We start from the raw sequence: 17,804 nt of genomic DNA, 5'->3' as shown, positions 1-17,804 counted from the left end.
CTCCGTCAAGTTCGCCGTTAAACAGACTTATATCCTCCCCCGGAGAAGAAAATTGATTCAGTGGTGTGATATTATATAAGCACGCAGAAGGGGGTAGGAGCTATGCGACGTATGCACGAGGTGGTTTACCTCGTCGCGCATCAAATCCCGCGGAGAGTCTAGTATGATAAAGGTATCTGAGGTATATATATAGCTGCAGGTTTATGTATCGTGTAGGATATAATATACATGGGAAAAAAGGGGAAAAAAGGAAACTAAGATATACGCGTATATAATAATAATAATATATCACGTACGTGTGAGTGTATGTAACATCGCTGCGTTAAAAAAGGAAACCGTTAAAGTAAGAAGATTGAATTAGGAAAACGCTAGCTATTTTTTGAGAATACATCATAATATATATATATATATATATATATATATATATACGCGTGATATCTAGTTATTATTTATGAGCTGCGGTTAAATAGGAGAAGAAATAATACGATTTTCTTTTCACCAATTTTAAATTGGCAAAAAACCAAGTATTTACATAATATTATTATATAGAACACGTGGGTTATTGCAAAGAATTTATCGTAAAACACTATCCGCAGAAACTCTTCAAGATAAAAAAAAAAGTATTAATAATTATTATTATATATTGCATATATATTTTATCTGTAATTAATAAGTTCGAATTATGTATATATATTTAAGTATGTGGTTGGTAATATAAATACAAACCAAGTTATTTGGTGGATTTAATCGATGATCGCTCAAACTGGGTAAGGTAGAAATGGCATGATATAACCAAGTCAGATTTGCCAATATTTTTCCTCTGGGCCGGTCCGGACAATAACCAGTACCGCGTATATTGTTGTATAGAGGTACCGCACATGAACTATTCAGATGGGTTTGGTTAATTTAACGCGTAAACATTTGTTTTTGCGAAAATGAGTTTACATTACGATATAAAGTATTAATGGGGTTTTTACGAGTCTGTGTATGCGCAAGGACCGAAGCTCTATTATTATGTGAATGGCAAAATTCATTTCGTGGGGCGGTGGTTCGTAAGCAAATATTAAATTAGGAGTAAAAATGGCCGTTTTACATCGTTTTTAGCTGGTTATTGTTTGTTGCTATTTTTCCTACAATTATCAAAGAAAATATTTTACCTTAGTTCCTAACAACAGCAGTAATAATAATAATACAAAATACACAAAACGGCGATCACGACCCCGTCGACCAAGTATTATGGAAGTAGAAACTTCAGAAGGACGCGTAGAGAAGCACTAACGACGCGAACGTCTTCTTTACGGTACGAGTGGGTAAAGTGTGTGCGCGTATGCGTATAAGTGCGGGCAGAGTAGGTATCAAACAGGTGATATAAAGTGGACAAAGTCCAAACGCGAATTTGAGCCGATCGTCTGCAGTACACGAGTTTGTCGGTTGCGAGGTTTAATTACGGACAAGGGAAACTTTTGGGAACGTCAAACATGCTGCGGCGGCCCCCACAGGTGGACCGAAAGTTTTACGCACGTGACCGAAAACGGATTGATGCGAGGATCGTGACCCGTGTACGTTATACATATACAAGTTTGTCGTCATATCATATGTAAGAGAGACTTCTATAATAGGATGAGTAACACTCCCAATACAAATTGCAGTTCACGTATTCTGGCGATAGCGGTGGCATCGGACTTAATACGAGTGTATATTCGATATACTCGAAGAACTCGCGAGTATTAGTTACTGCACACGACGTTCTCTAAAATAATATGCGCGAGAACAAACACATAAATTTAATATTTATAAGTACATTACACATAAACTATCGTTAATACAAGTACATAATTAGATCACAATTAAGAATTTATACCAAACGAATAACTTCGCACAACCATGTCTGGCGATTGTCTGCAGATCGACTGATATAATATCGTGATGGTCTGTGACACACTACAAAGCAAAAGCTTTTTTTTTTTTTTTAATATTCTCGACTTTTGTTTCAGTTTATGTAAAATTATTGATATTCGGTTTTAAATTGTTATTTTTATATCTAATATACGAATAACAACCATTTTTAAATTCATTAATTATGGATTACCAAAGCGTTTTCAATTTATTATTTTCACAGTCCCAGATGCATTAGCCGATTATACGTTTAATGGTATACATAGCTAGTAGCCTCTAAATTACGAGGTCCGATCGTTGATCGTTGAAGAAAAACAATTTTTAAAACACGTAAATATTTGATTTGAATGCTACAATACTAAATTAACCTAATACTACACTCGAAAAAGTTATAAGTGTACTCGTTTATTACCACGGTGTTATATATATAATAAATATATATATTTTCACACGAAAATAATTTACTTTAACCGATCGTCTCATAATTATTGTCTCCGACAACTTGTACAATATCGAGCCAAGTTTGTAATTATTTAATTCTGCTATCGAAATTCGTGCGCGGTAACTCGCGAAACTAAAAAGAACAAACAGAACGTTTAATATTTGCCTGGTGTGCTGAACACACACGTATATATGTATGGAATTTTCGAAGGAAGTTTCTGAGTGAAAAAATAAACATTTCAACGTAAACAACTATATATTTCAACCAATAAACTTTTCCTTTAACTATATTTATAAAACTTTCGGTAAATCGGTTAATAGTGAACTGGTATCTACAATAGCCGAGAGCAATAGCTGTAACAGTGAAAATAACGCCTTGTTTTGTTAAGGTCAGTGCATGTTAAAAGGATGTACAACGGGAAAGTAAATATAATATATAAAACAACAAATATACAATTATTTAATAGCCATTTATGGGACATAGTTTATGATTTGATAAACGATTATGACGAACAATTAATGATAGTACAAGGCAGGGGGTGACCAACGGGTCGATCGCGAGGTGAATTAGAGTCGATCGCGACACCATTTGGCATTTTCTAAAATTTTTGAATTTTTTTTTTTGTAAATGTGTGTATCTTTGTATACCTATCCCACTAATACAAAAATTAGATTTAGAAAAAGGCAATAAATAATTCTGAAAATGAGTCTTTTGTAATAATAAAATAACAATACTTTTATTTAATTAATAATTAATTTTTGTTTTGTTTATTGGCCTTTTTTTTTTTTTGGTCAATCGTCGCAACCTTAAAAAACTCAGAGATCGATCACTAGTCTTTTAAAATTGGCCACCCCTGGTATAAGGTTATTACATCGTTGTACTGGAAATGTTAAAGAATAAATCAGGCTTACAACTGTGATGCAAAACAGATATAATCGCAGCAATGTGGTGAGACGGCTCCTTTTTAATAGGAGAGATTTTTGAAACTCTGGTTTAATGTATGCTAATTTAATAGTAATAAGCGGAAGTTAGGGGCGGAAGGAAAAATTCCTGTGAAACAAACCAGACCTTGAAAAACCGTATTTCAGATAAATTTGGGATAATACAAATATACATATCATGAATACACTTCTTGTTACAAATATTGTTGTAGGTACCAATTCGATGTATCACGTCAATACAACATCTGGTGAAAAATTGTTATTGTTAATCGATATAGACTGTAAAAAACAATTGAAACAATCTTATCGCGTGTATATTATTATTATTATTATTGTATAGTTATCGTGCCTCGTCATTATATTGTGACATTGTGTATAACACACGCATGCATACCAACGAGTCTCGAAAGCAACAATCGACAAACTGTTGCCAAAGGCGATCGATGATTATAACCGTCGTCGTCGTCGCTGCCACCCCCGTACCTGTTGACGGTAAGGTTTCGTTCGGAATAGAAACGAGACGTATGGTGCGAGGGGAAGCTTTGCCACTGTTGCGCGCGCGGCGAGGTGGCGTGAAAATAAATAAAATAAAAACCGAAGAAGGAGAAGAAACAATCGTAAAATAAAAGCGAGCTTACGTGTTTGTATGTGTGCGTGTATCAGAAGGGGAAGCGAATCGAAAGGGGAAAAAACACCATTATTCGGACTATTAATATTTAAAGAGAGCGAAAGAGAAAAAATGAATAACGAAAAAAAAAGGAACCGCGCGCGCGGTAACCTCTATAATTTAAACGTTATTTGTGTCGGGCAAACTGCACACACGTCACAATAGAAATGTTTTTCAGATACCTATATATAATAATAATATTATTTTGCAGTGCCCGCGATGACAAGACGACGTTTTTGACGCTCGTTCGTCTCCACTTGTCGTAGGCGGTATTAATATAATATTATATTATCATACATAGCAAATATAGGTACATACCACCACAGGGGTACAGGTGCATATATAAACGTTATAATATATATTCATATTATATGTTTAAACCACCATGGTTTATTCAGAACACACACACACACACATATGTATACATATTTCCTGGGAGCGTTTGAAGCATGTGTCTATATATATTTATATAGCTGCACGATATGGGCCACCCCATCCCATTATGCATGCGTGTTGTTTGCTGAAAATCAAAGTCAAATTTTGACAGCCATCGCCGCCTTGTCGACGTCGCGCGCCCCCGTGTATACCTAGCTATATTATTATGTTATACGTAACGTCGTATTAATAATATATGAAACACTCATCGCGGCCGTCGTCCCTTATTTCTGTACAGCACACATATTATAATATGTATATGCGCGCAGGTATATGGTTATTACGAACGCGAACATATTATTATAAAATTATTATTTTTATATATTACCAGCACCGAGCCATACGCATATACATACATTGTTTGCCGCTACGGTACTTATAAACAAAATGTATTATAATATAACCTCGTCAGAGCGATCACTCGCGCGGTACTATACACAAGTAGTACGTGGCGCTCGAAAACGTACGATAGCGCGAGTCTTGATGTGATCGATACACGTCATACATCACGACGTCAAGTCTGCGGTGTATATAGCCATCTACGTATATTATTATTATTATTATTATCGCTGCGAAATATCGTAAATTTCTCACTAAACTTCCCCGTCGTACGCCATCAACCACCACCACTGCACCGCCGCGACTGCGATAAAGCGCTCGGGGTCGCGTCGTATAGTTGTAATTGAATTGTTACGATATATAATATAATATATTATTATTATGCAGTATACCTATATACATATATATTGTTCGTCGAGTATAATAATAATAATAATAATACACGCGAGTACCTGTTCGGAATGGCCGTATATTATTCCGCGCCCGTCGACGGTGACAAAGGTTACTATAATACAAATATATACACACAAACACCGCAGCACATACTGCGAACAGACTATTATACGCCGTATAAGTATATGTTATACTAACACAAGTCGCTTGCTCGCGCACAGTTCATTTGGCCGGTTAAATTGCAAACGATAACGTGTGTGTGCCTATGCACACACAACATACACAGCACAACAACGTTGTTGAACAGTATATTTTCGGCGTTCGACAGTGTTTGGTTTCCGTATACACACACACACCAATGTTTTCGCTTTCAATTATTATTTCATACACGGGGCACTAGTGCGCATTGATGACGACTGCTGCTACACATAGGGTGCCGGTGCTCCACACGCACGACTACATATGTGAGTTAGTGAGTGTGTGTCTGTACAAGTACAAGTACGACCTAGCCGCGGGTAGAGTGGTTTTGTTTACGTACCTGTCGCGCGCACATTAATTATGTCAAACACAATTAGGGATGGTCCCCTCCTCCGCCCGACCGCCATAGTACCGCCGCACCGTTTTACTCCGCCGCCACATCGTCCTTTGGCGGCGGGGAGACTAAAAGGTGAAACGTTCTCCGAGAGGACGCGATAGAGAGGAGAGAAAGGAAAATACGAACGCCGAGGGATTTAATCGAATTTCTTACGTTTGGCCGGGAGGCACGCACGCACGATGTCGGCGGCGACGGCATAGCCCATCAGTTTCACCAAAACCTAGCTATTATTTCACTATCTTCCTCGAAATGATTTCACACTAAACATATAGAGCATCGCACAAAACAACTACAGTTGCATCGCAATAGCGCGAACGAGTCTCCACCGGATAAAAATATTTAACGTATCGTGAACTATCACAGTATTAACCTACAGACTCGCACGACCGATAGACGTTTTAATTAGCGCTTCACGTAATCTTTGTGTAGTCGATGTAATATATATTATAAGCCATAAGGGTGTGTGTATGTGTGCGCGCGCGCGCGAGTGATATGAAAACGATTTTAGTTCAAAACGTTTGTTTACACCAAAGTCGCATAGGTATATTACAAACAAAATATATATGCACTATAATAAGTACAATAACGTTTCGAGTGAAAAAAACTTTAAAAAATAATCCCTGAACGTATGATTATTATCGTGATGAAAAGTATTTTATTTGCAAGAGTTAAAAAAAGAGCAATATATTCTACGGTTGTTTTTCTTTGAAAAATATTTTACTAGTTAAAACTTCAAACTGCATACAACACGCATTCATGCGCACACACGCATAAACGCCAACCTCGGAAATCGTTAGACCGCCATAACACTAATTTTTAAGGGATTTTTCGGAGTTAGGCGAATGGGGTTTTATGCACAACAATAACTTTATAGTTATATTATACTATCCAGTGTGAACGTTCACGTTATCTCGTACGGATAAGCATTTATTCACTATTTTTTTTACCGAGGTAAAACTATAATCATCAGCGAGGTAAGAAACTAAGCGGTGACAAGAAGATTCTACTCCGTCATCTCACTATATGTGCACCATCATCGCCAACCCGACAGCTATATACACCAAAAGAGTATAATACGTATAGAAAAACGCTCGTCTTGACAAATTTTCCAATCGCCTTAAACGACGACGGGACGTCGCCACTCCACTTAGCAAGCACAATAGGCGACAGAAACGGAATCCGGTGAACGCGTCCGCTACCCCTTTATACCCCTCTTTTTTGACCACCGCCCTTTGACGACTCTCGAACCCGACATTAGACGCGTGCGTGCAGTTCTTCCGCGATCACGGTACAATGGCCGTGACGCAGGCGGTAGCGACAGAGACTCAACATGCGGTTCGTAAGTGGCCCGCGGCGCGAAAAACGATCTCCATTGTAAACGCGAAATTGAAAATGCTGTCCCTCCTTCTCCTTATTTCGTCGTAGCTCGCAGCAGAATTCTAAACTTTTTCCATTCCACCGCTTCGGCGGTAATACGCTTAACCACGCTAGCGTTGTCAACCGCCGGACGGTATGATACTAATGATAGGGGGAAAGAATAAATAAATAAACGATACTGAAAAAAAAAACTACTACCGTCAAAATAATATTAAATTGGATTTCGTCCGTCAAGAACGCCATACACACACACACACATACATGCACACACAAGTGTTGTGTATATAATATATATAAACTTAAGTGTGTGTGTGCACAAAGTATTATAAAGGTAGGTACGCGCGTGGTATAGTCTCTTTCCCCGGGTGGAAAGGTTAATTTGACATGCGTTACCCGTGCGCCATCCGTCCCGACAAAAGCACTAAACAAAAAAAGCAGTCATAAAACGTTTTCGCGAAACTTTCGAAAAGACGTATTATAAAAATAACCGATCCACTACTGCTTATATTTCTCAAACACACACACGTTTACACACACACACACATACATACGAACAAACATAGTAATGTAAATACTGGGCGATTCGTCGAACAGTATAAACACTCATTACATCTTAGTCTATTTGTAAGTATGTGTTTTTAATTTATTTTTTTGAAAAATACCAAACTCTTTTATTTCACTACCTAAAACTACCTAAAACTACATATAAATATAAAATTTCAGATACCCGTAGAAGTTTTAAATTTCTAAGTTCCTATAATAATTAATTGATTGTGAGGTGGATAGTTGCAAGATATTATTCTTAGGAGTATTAGCATTGTGTTGTTAAAACTTATAAGTATACATTGTACACTAAATAAACTTAAAACTAAAATGCTTATAAATAAATAACAAAATTAATATTTGTTTAAATTACGACATTTTACAATATTATTTATACAGACATTTTTTTTAGAAAGATATTCAATTTAAATTTGTGAAATTATATGTTGTAAGAAAAAACAACACTTAAATAATAAAAAATAAGTCGATTTATTTTGAAAAGCACAATAATAGATCGCTCATTAAGGACGTGTATTATTCACTAGTAACAACGCGCGAGTACATTGTGCATTCGTGTATACGTCAATCCGTTTCACAATAAGTTCAAGTGCGAGGTGTTATAACTACAAGAAATATTTTGCACATTTCACAAAACTTTTCCGATAACGACCACGTCAGCGGGTAGATGTTTCTTTAAAAATGTTTTTCTTCTACAAAGGTAAACTATATACTTTACAGCGTATATATAGTTGAAAAGGGCGCTACTCGACAATGGATGACGCTACGACTGTCTTTTGGCCGTCTAACTATTTGCGGTTGTTGGGATATATAGTTGAATAGTTTTGTAATTCTTGAAACCTATGTTCAAAAACCAAAACTACTTTGCGGCATTTTGCAGCGTTCGACACCACGTTAGCCATACCTACAGTCGTAATTATGTGCACGAACTATACGCAAATTCTATATAATATTGCTATTGCATTCAACACTTATATACAAGTGTACTACCAAATAACATATTAATAAATGGGAACTAAAACGTGTGTTAACTAAACTGCAGCTTTCATATTCTATAATATCCTATCATAAAATAACAATATTTTGAGAAAAAAAAACGTCGAATAAAAATGAAAAAATAATCAAACTCCACGGCTAACTACGGTATAAATAAATGGGAGCTCATATATTATTATATTGTTCCAAAATTATCAATCATATTCGATTACACGCCTCGGCGTAAATTTACCATGGCAGTTATGGTTTAAATTTTTTATTTTTTTTTTTATTCTCCACAAGACGTCTTACAAGAGAAATACACCAATGCGTATACAACATATAAAAGCAATCTTTTAACGAGAAACCCAGCTGAGAAGACATCGTTAGCAAAGCCATCGTCACCGCCTACTTCCTCCTCCTATTCATCGTTCTTAACGGACAAAATGTTTATACAACCATGTGCGCAAATCGATAACATCTAAAAATGAGCTTTATTTGGAATCATTCTTTTTCGTTATTTACCTCCATTGATTTATTATGTCGTCGTAGAAAAACGACGGAGAAGAAAATAATTTGTAATTCATCAAGATATCAATGCAATTAAACTTTGACCGGCGATGATTTATAGTGATTTTTGTTTTTAAATATTTTGTGTAGAATTCGTTTACAGACATTATAATATGTATTATGCCAACTCTCTTGTCTGTACTAACACTCAAAACTATGAAATTATATGAAAAAATATTAATATTATTACACAATTAATTGAAAGCGTGCGCGTATATATTAATTACATCGCAGCACTTGTATCCATTATGGAGTTCTTAGATTGAGCTTGATGCGAGTGATTTAAAATTATTATTCTAGTAAGAACTACGGAATTTGGTTTCCTCTAAAGTTTCGAGAAAACAACACAATAGATCTAAGACACGTATGGCTGCCCGCTGTGGAAAATATAATTGTAATTATTTCACCGCAATAATGCATTATATACTCGTTGGTATACCTAAATATAAAATATATATACGTATACGTACCCCTCAAAGGACACGTGCCCGAGTAAATGATCGAATAAGACGTAGAAAACGTATAATTGATGGTTAATTAATCGATTCGGCAAATTTTTAGAATACACAGCGACAATTTTATAATAAATTGTTATTATTTTATTACTCACCGACAGATAAACAAACTGAGTCAAATTATAATGTCAATTAGAGCGTAAAATCATATGCAATAATATTTATAGTCTTCGATATATAAAGAATATATATAATAAAAATGTATATATTATAGATTTTTATTTGACATAAATACACACACACACACACACATTTCAAAATACTATGAAGTTCACATGACTACACCCTAAGATCCTATAGACAACAGATGCAACAAATATCGTGTCGAATAAAATATATTTATATATATATGTGCATTGAATACATGTTGCATAAACGAAAGGCGCCTCGAGGCATTTCTTGACAATTTTTTCTATCTACATTTTTTTTTTGTTTTTTGTTTTGCTGACTGCAAACAAGCAGCACCCGAGTATAAACATGCAACGCTCATATATACGAGTATTATAGATATATGCGCACTCGAGGGAAAACTATACGCTTTTCCTCGATACGTCAGACGTCGAGAGCACGCCGCCGAGGAGGATTTACAGCCTAGAAAGTTATATTATTCCGGTCGACTGGGCCAGTCCCGCTCGGCCGTGGAAAATAAAGACTGTCGAAACAAGGGTTTTTTGTATTTATTTATTTTTTTCGTTTCTTTTATTATTCGCCTCCTGCACTTCCGGTACAATACTTCTATTTACCCATGCACCGTGTGCATATATATATACGTGTGTTCTTTGTGATCCATCAGGGTCGAAGTAAAAAAAAAAAAAGCATAAAAACAAAAAAAAAAAATCCGATCGAACGAATGTTGCGAGGATAAACGTTTGGACGAACGGCGGCGGTGGTGTGGCGTCAGCGGTAACCTATATGTACCTACCTATAATGTATAGGCAAAATAGAAGGGCGTGAAATATCGTGATTTCCTACAATCTCACATTTATCTTGTCACCCTTTCCCCCCACTAATCCGGGCGCGACGCATACGCTATTTATATTATATATTTATATGTGTGTGTGTATATGTATACAAATAATATATTTACGACCAACCGTTGCAGAGGTACCTACTGGATATACACGGTATATCAGGCAAAAATGCACAAGCGAACGCACGAAAAAATGTAATTATTATTATTATTGTTATTATTCGCCGTCGATGCTTTGGCGGAGAGTAGATATGCCGTGACACTATATAGCACAGTATGTGCCAGCCACCCGCACACGCCCCACTAACAAACGCCTATACACACGCCACCGCACATACACTAGGGTGTGATCAATTTAAAAGGGTACAACTACACACACACACACCGCACAGTAAATGTCAATACCGTGAGAAATGCGCGTGCGGGTCGTTAATCTTTCATTAAATTTCGGTGTATGCACGGCAAGCACGTATTATACGCGACGGCTATATACCTACCGCCCTTGCTGCAGCAGCTACACTGCAGAAAGAGGAAATTGAATTGAGCAAAAATACAAGAGAAAACGTGTCCGAAAACTCTCGCCCGTTATTCCAGTTGTAGTACACGTATAACGACACATATAACCGGAGCAGAATTTCGGTTTTATAAAGCATTCTATAGAGATGATACAATATGCTCGACTTTCGGCCCGCGACTATAAACGTTTTAGTGTCAATGTTTTTATAAAACATCCAAGAATGTATATGAAGTGTTGTTATAAAAAAATGTTTCTTCATTCACAAAGAAATCCCACGAATTAAGAATTAAATTGCATTATATATTATTTAATACACGCTTTATAAGATGTCACTATTAATTATTAATGATTATATATACTTATAAATGCATAATCTATTTTTTTAAGAAGAGCAAAGGGACTCATAATTAGCATAACAAAATTTTCGCGAAAATTATATTTAATAAATTAAAACCAATTACTACGTTTGAAAACTTCTAAACTCTTAATAAGCACAACGACAAAAATTACACTTTACCAATGACGAGTTTGTAACTCTTCAGAAAGTTGTGACGCATATCTTATAATCTGTAAGAACTCAGCGGTTTAATGCTCTTATATAAACATTATGATTGCCTCTAAGGTTGGACAAAATTATACAACCGAAAATTTTTTTTTAAAAACTTATTAAAAGAGTAAAAACTATTGCATAATAGGTAATTTAATTTGAAACACCACCGCCGGGTGTTAAAATTATATATATATATATATATATAACAAGACGTAGCAACGGAATGCCAAATGGCAACAATAATTATTATACTTATGTATATATAATAATACTTATAATAGCCATATAATAATTTTCTTACCTGATTTTTTCCTTTAAGTACAAGAACGTTGGTTACTTTTCCGAACGGAATGCCCAGATGTATGACCTCGGCTTCAGTGACCTCATTGGGTATGTTGCGTATGTGTATTACCCGGGATGGCTTATTGTTGGCGGTTTTGTCGAGTTTGACCTGGAAAATATATTTATTTTATAAGAATTAATAAAACGTCTGCAAAATGGGCAGTCGAACAGACTCTCACGGGGGGCCTCACGCCAGCCGCACGCACTGGCTATGGCTATCTCGCGAACCGCAGACAAACGACCGGGAGAATTCAATTTGCGGTCAAAGGGCGCCGCGACTGTTGGACGGGACCGGAAAGGATGGAAATGAGATGGGGCCAGTTGTCGAGCTATTATTTACCACATTTCTCTAGGATAGAATAAAAATCTATCGCGAAAACCGAGTAATTTTGGGTAGTGACCGGACGCAGAAGCGACCCACATAACTGTTTCACGACTCGGATCCAAATCGTTAAATAATGAGAGTAACATAGTACAGCTCTATCACCACGTCTATGATGTGTTAAAAAGACAAAATCATACTTCAAAAATAATTAACGAATTTCGACACTTTATATTATAAACAATCACTTACAAACAATAAATCGATAAAATCGTATACCTACTTAAAATTTAAAATTGTTCATACATGTATAATATTTTTGAACAAACATTTGCTCAGAGTATTGTATTAAAGAAAACGTATGATGAAAGAGATTATTTTACAAAAACAATAATGTTACAAAGCATAGATGAATACAATCCTTATTCTATGTACATAAACACTGTAAACAAAAAAACTATTATATTTATATTTACATAACCTGATTCTAAACGCAAAATTTCGTAAAATTATGATTTTATAACACACAACTATATTATATAGCAATGAATGTGTTGATTTTACAATGATGTGTGTATTTTTTTCCGTATAATATATTATCACTATTTAAAGCAGTAAAAATGCTTCAATATTTTATTAGACTTTAAGAGTGGTTTCTGGAAATAAATTTTATATCGTTAGTACTTGGAAGCACTTTAGAATTCACGTACTTATCAAAGCAGCCAGGAAAAACGAAAAAAGAAAATTAAAAAAAAAAAAATGGAAATTTTTACGAAAAACTAGTATTTGACAAAAAATAATATTTTTTAATGTAACCCAAAAACGAATAGCATTAGATAATTGAAATGTTCACCAAGTATAAACATCAGTATTTTCTATACACAAGATAAATTTCATTAATAGTTTTATATTCATTCTTTTGAGTTATTTATAGACACTTCAAATTTTAAATGGTAATTAGTTTTTTTTTATATACATATAAAATAACGTCGATAAAAAATATTTAACACTTCCACTATAGATAACTAATCCTCAATGATATTCGACACCCACTGTATAGCAGACTGGTCACTTACTTTCCTCTTTTTAGTATATTAACCATGGCTTTAAGAACGTTACTGAGAATGCTTTTAGAACAAATATTTAAAATTGAATGTTAAACTGTATAATATTTTAAACAATTCATGCAAATATCGCGTTTATTAAAAGCATTATGAATAAAAATAAAATATGCACTTTTGCCATTTTAATATTTAACAAGTATCATGTATAATATTAAGTTGTAAGTAAATTTATCTAAAAACGACATATCGAAAAATCTAAAGTAAAATATTGACGGCTCTAGCTAGAATGAGGCATCACAGAAATATTTCATAAAATCTCAGACAAATTCGCTGAAATTGCTATCATTCATCAGGTCTCGTGGAGCATAATCCGGGATGGTCGGTTATTAAAGTTTTCGGACGTTTCGGGAACAATGTCTTTAGCCCATGTGCAGACACGTTTAAACCACCCTGCAGGGTTTAAAAGTTTCTTTCGAATATTAAAATTAATTTAAGTTTCTTTTATGCCGGTCTCATAAGCCTCTTATTATAACTTTTTTTCTTAATAGCTTAGTTTACATTGTCAAGCGAGGATAATTTTTCCGACGCGCTTGGTCTTCTGGTACTATTAGCATTGTCTTTTACAAGAATGCAGCGGAACGTCATAACTACAATTTCAGCAGGTATCAGTATTAACTTTGTCGTACCTGATTTTTATTATTTTCGAAAATAAATCACTATTGAAGTGTGATCGTGTGTATTACATAATAATATAATAAACACCAATACGCATTTATTAGCGAAGACTATAATATTACAATAACCAATATTACAATAGGTAATTATGGAAAGAATTAGTTATTTGATTATTTTAAAGACAAACTACTTGAATTGAATGTATAATGCATAAGAACAGCTAAACACTATATTTAAAAATACAATAAATTTAGGTATGTTTAAATGTTTTATAATAGTAAAAAAACACGAGCTAAATACGGTGCAAGGCCAGAAAAGAAAAAACCGTAATTTAATTACGCAGTATTTAAATAATATTTTATAATTATTTGTTGGTTTTTTTCACAAAAAAATAAACTTTTTTATGGCATTAAATACATATATACTAACATAGGATATAAAGAGACTGGACTAATTATGCGGGCAGCGCGAGCTCGTTTGAAAATCGAAAATAAAATAAACTAGGTAGGTACTCGTACTTAATTTACGCGTTAGTAGGAAAAAAAACAATTCCGCAACTAAAAATTGTTAAAAATAGGTAAAGTTTTTTGAAAAAACGAAAAACATCGACTGTTAAAAACAATAAAACAAATTATAAGAAAAAAAAATTAAAAACCCAAACGCAATACCCTAAGTTATTGAGATCAGTACCATACGTGTCTAGGACGAAAAGAAAAGAACATTCTAGCGAAGTTTAAATAACCAAATAAATTAAAGACTACAGCGCATTATACTTCTGAGGGTTGACTTGTGGTACTATGGCGGGAGGCGAGATCTTTTCTATCTAAACGGACTTGAAATTTAACTTTACAAACGCGAGCGATTTCTAAAGGCGACTCAAAGCAAACAAAAACGCACGGGAATGACGACAACGACGAGGAGTTTTATCAAATGATGTAAGTAAGACGAATTAATATCGTACCGAGAGATAGAGTAAACAGAGAAACATTATACGGATATATATATATATATATATATATATTTATGCACACTAGCCTGCAGAATTCTTCTTCGTAGCGCCACTTAGGAATGGGGGACAAGGGGGTTACCCGTCTGTCTCTCGTTCCCAATTATCTCGGTTGTATTACCATCATCATCATCATCATCATAATGCTTTTAAACTCCTCTTTACAGTGACCTGCTGTAGTAATGCCTGCCGAAACTTTACGTCTTATGCCCTGCACCATTCCCCACCATTTCTGCTGTTCGCCACTCAAACCGTATCTTTCATTGCACTAACACAAGACACAAGTGCAGCACTCCTCCCCGTGTAATTAATAATTCAACCGTGAACTCCTTTCAAATTATCCGGAGCGTTTAGCGCGCGGGCTAAATTACTACTATACACTATATATACTATACTACTACTACTACTACTTTTCTACCACACACAGACACATTCATTAATATATGCATAGCATGAGTAGAGGGCACCGCGGAGGATTTTTTTTAAACTTTTTTTCACCATTCACTGACCCCTCCCTGCAGGAGCTCGGGGTAGCGTATAATTATTATTGTCCACTTTTGCGTGTTCTTTTTCTCCTTTTAATTGTTCTTCACCGCCAACCTTATGTGTATATATATATTTAAATGATAATAATAATACAGCACAGATTTCTCACCCACCCTTGACGCATAACCAACCACAAAATTGAATTAAAGGTGTCCGCACTCGATGATAACCGCAACGGTGGTGGACATGATTTCACCACATTGTATACATTTATGTATACTACTATATATACCGCATATCACGTATAGTATACTCTATGCACTATATACTGAATAATACGCGGCGGGATGTATAATAAGATCGGCTATATATATACATAGATCGTTGTTGGAGAAAGGGAGGGTTGAACATATATACAGCGAAATTTATAACTCTTTCACGTCTCGTAATAATAATGCGAGCGGCCCTCGAATACTGCCGCCGTCGTGTGAAGGAGATAGGTATACATTATTTCGGATTTCGTATGCAATTTTTTTCGCGCCTGTTAAAAATGAAAAATCGTAGTCGACCGCAGAGCCCCGCGGTATAACGAGCAAAATGGGACACTCGGGTGGGTATATATCGAGCTTTTCTTTTTGTATATATAACTACCCCCGCACCCGAAAGCGTTCAACCATCAAATTCGGTTTGAACGCAAGCACGTCACGTCCACCCTCTACCTCGGTCATGTCCTTGCCCGCCGCGTATATATAATATATATACTAGGTGCTGCATTCAAACATTATTATGGTCTCGGCGTAGAAAATTTAATAAAGAAGAATAATATATTTTAAACACTGACTGGAAAACGATGTTATTAAAAATTTTCACTTTATACCTATAATATATATTATGTAACAGGTATAATTCATAATTTATAAATATACTATATTTACAACACCTTACCACGACTCGGACATTTTTTTTCGTTTATTCCTGCACACTATAGTCCCACGCCCCTTCCCTCGTTAATAATAATTTCTCCATCTCACTCTGTACGTTTTTTTTCTTGGTTTGTGTACAGTTTGGCGCGAGCAATTGACAGACACCTTTCGATAGTACCGCCGCTGACGTCTCTTGTATACGCTGCACATAATGTGATGGGTGTGTGTATTTGGACGAGTTCAAGACCACGAAAGGTGAGGGAAATTTTCACACACCCACACACATACCCCTTATTTGCGAGTATGTCACACAAGTGTTCGATTGTTATTACTACTATTATTATTATTATTATTATGTTCTGCGTCCTGTGTTTTCGATACGGGTTGTCATGACAATCGGTTGTTCGTCTCGGTTTCCACAACCCGGCAGTGAACGTAGGAGGGTCGATGTCAACAAGTCGATATACTCATGACACGCCGAACATACGTATAATGCGCACCGACCGTAATCGAAAAATGTATAGTAAATGCCGATAGTTCATAGAAATATATCATCAGTACAAAAATAACTAATTTCAGTAGATATACAACATAGGAAATATGTGCTGTTGAATAAAGATGCATAAAAACATGTACTTGTAAAATTATGATTGTAAGATATTATTTTTAAAAACTTCGAGTGTGGTATAAGATATGAATCTATAACTGGGATTCTCCGAATCTACCCCATATGCAACAATACCTAAACAAATATGTACAAGAAATGTAAAGAAAATTGCATTTTACAAACGCAATTCCTGACAGGAGATTTTCTTAGTCAATATTATCTTAAACGTAAAATAGGGGCAACGCTTCTTCGTAGAACTTTTTCTGTTTGTGAAACAACGATTTTTTTAAAAATATATATATTTACATAAAAAGTTACTGGCATATTTGTCAATCATCCATAGTGAGTTTTCCATCGAGGTTTGAGTTCGCACACATGTCATATGTTGATAAAAAAAATAATAACAAATAACAATAATCGTAAAAAAATGCAGAGAAAAGTTTATAAAAATAGAATAACTGTGAATTGTCACACGGGAGCGGTGTTTCGATCGGAATTCGAGCATATTTGCACACACATGTACACACACCCTATTCTATTCATATTTTAAGGATCCGATTAAAATCGAGCAACGAAAAATATTGAAACACAGTTTGAGGGCCGAGGTAGAATAATATTAAAAACAATCAACTCTTA

General features: G+C 35.1%; 1 protein-coding gene across 9 annotated transcripts in view; it reads right to left on the bottom strand.

Moving 5' to 3' along the window:
- The window catches only part of LOC114123581 (polypyrimidine tract-binding protein 2), a 154,938-nt gene that overhangs the window by 46,482 nt on the left and 90,652 nt on the right, over positions 1 to 17,804 (bottom strand). For all 9 annotated transcript variants that reach the window (XM_050200816.1, XM_050200820.1, XM_050200822.1 and 6 more), the window contains one exon: positions 12,045 to 12,194. In XM_050200816.1, coding sequence (XP_050056773.1) covers positions 12,045 to 12,194 — 150 coding nt within the window. The remainder of the gene's footprint in view (positions 1 to 12,044; positions 12,195 to 17,804) is intronic.

The sequence above is a fragment of the Aphis gossypii genome, chromosome 2 (genome assembly GCF_020184175.1).
Source record: "Aphis gossypii isolate Hap1 chromosome 2, ASM2018417v2, whole genome shotgun sequence".
NCBI lineage: Eukaryota > Metazoa > Arthropoda > Insecta > Hemiptera > Aphididae > Aphis > Aphis gossypii.
The sequence above is the reverse complement of the archived record's forward strand: the minus strand, read 5'-3'. Positions and strand labels throughout refer to the sequence as shown.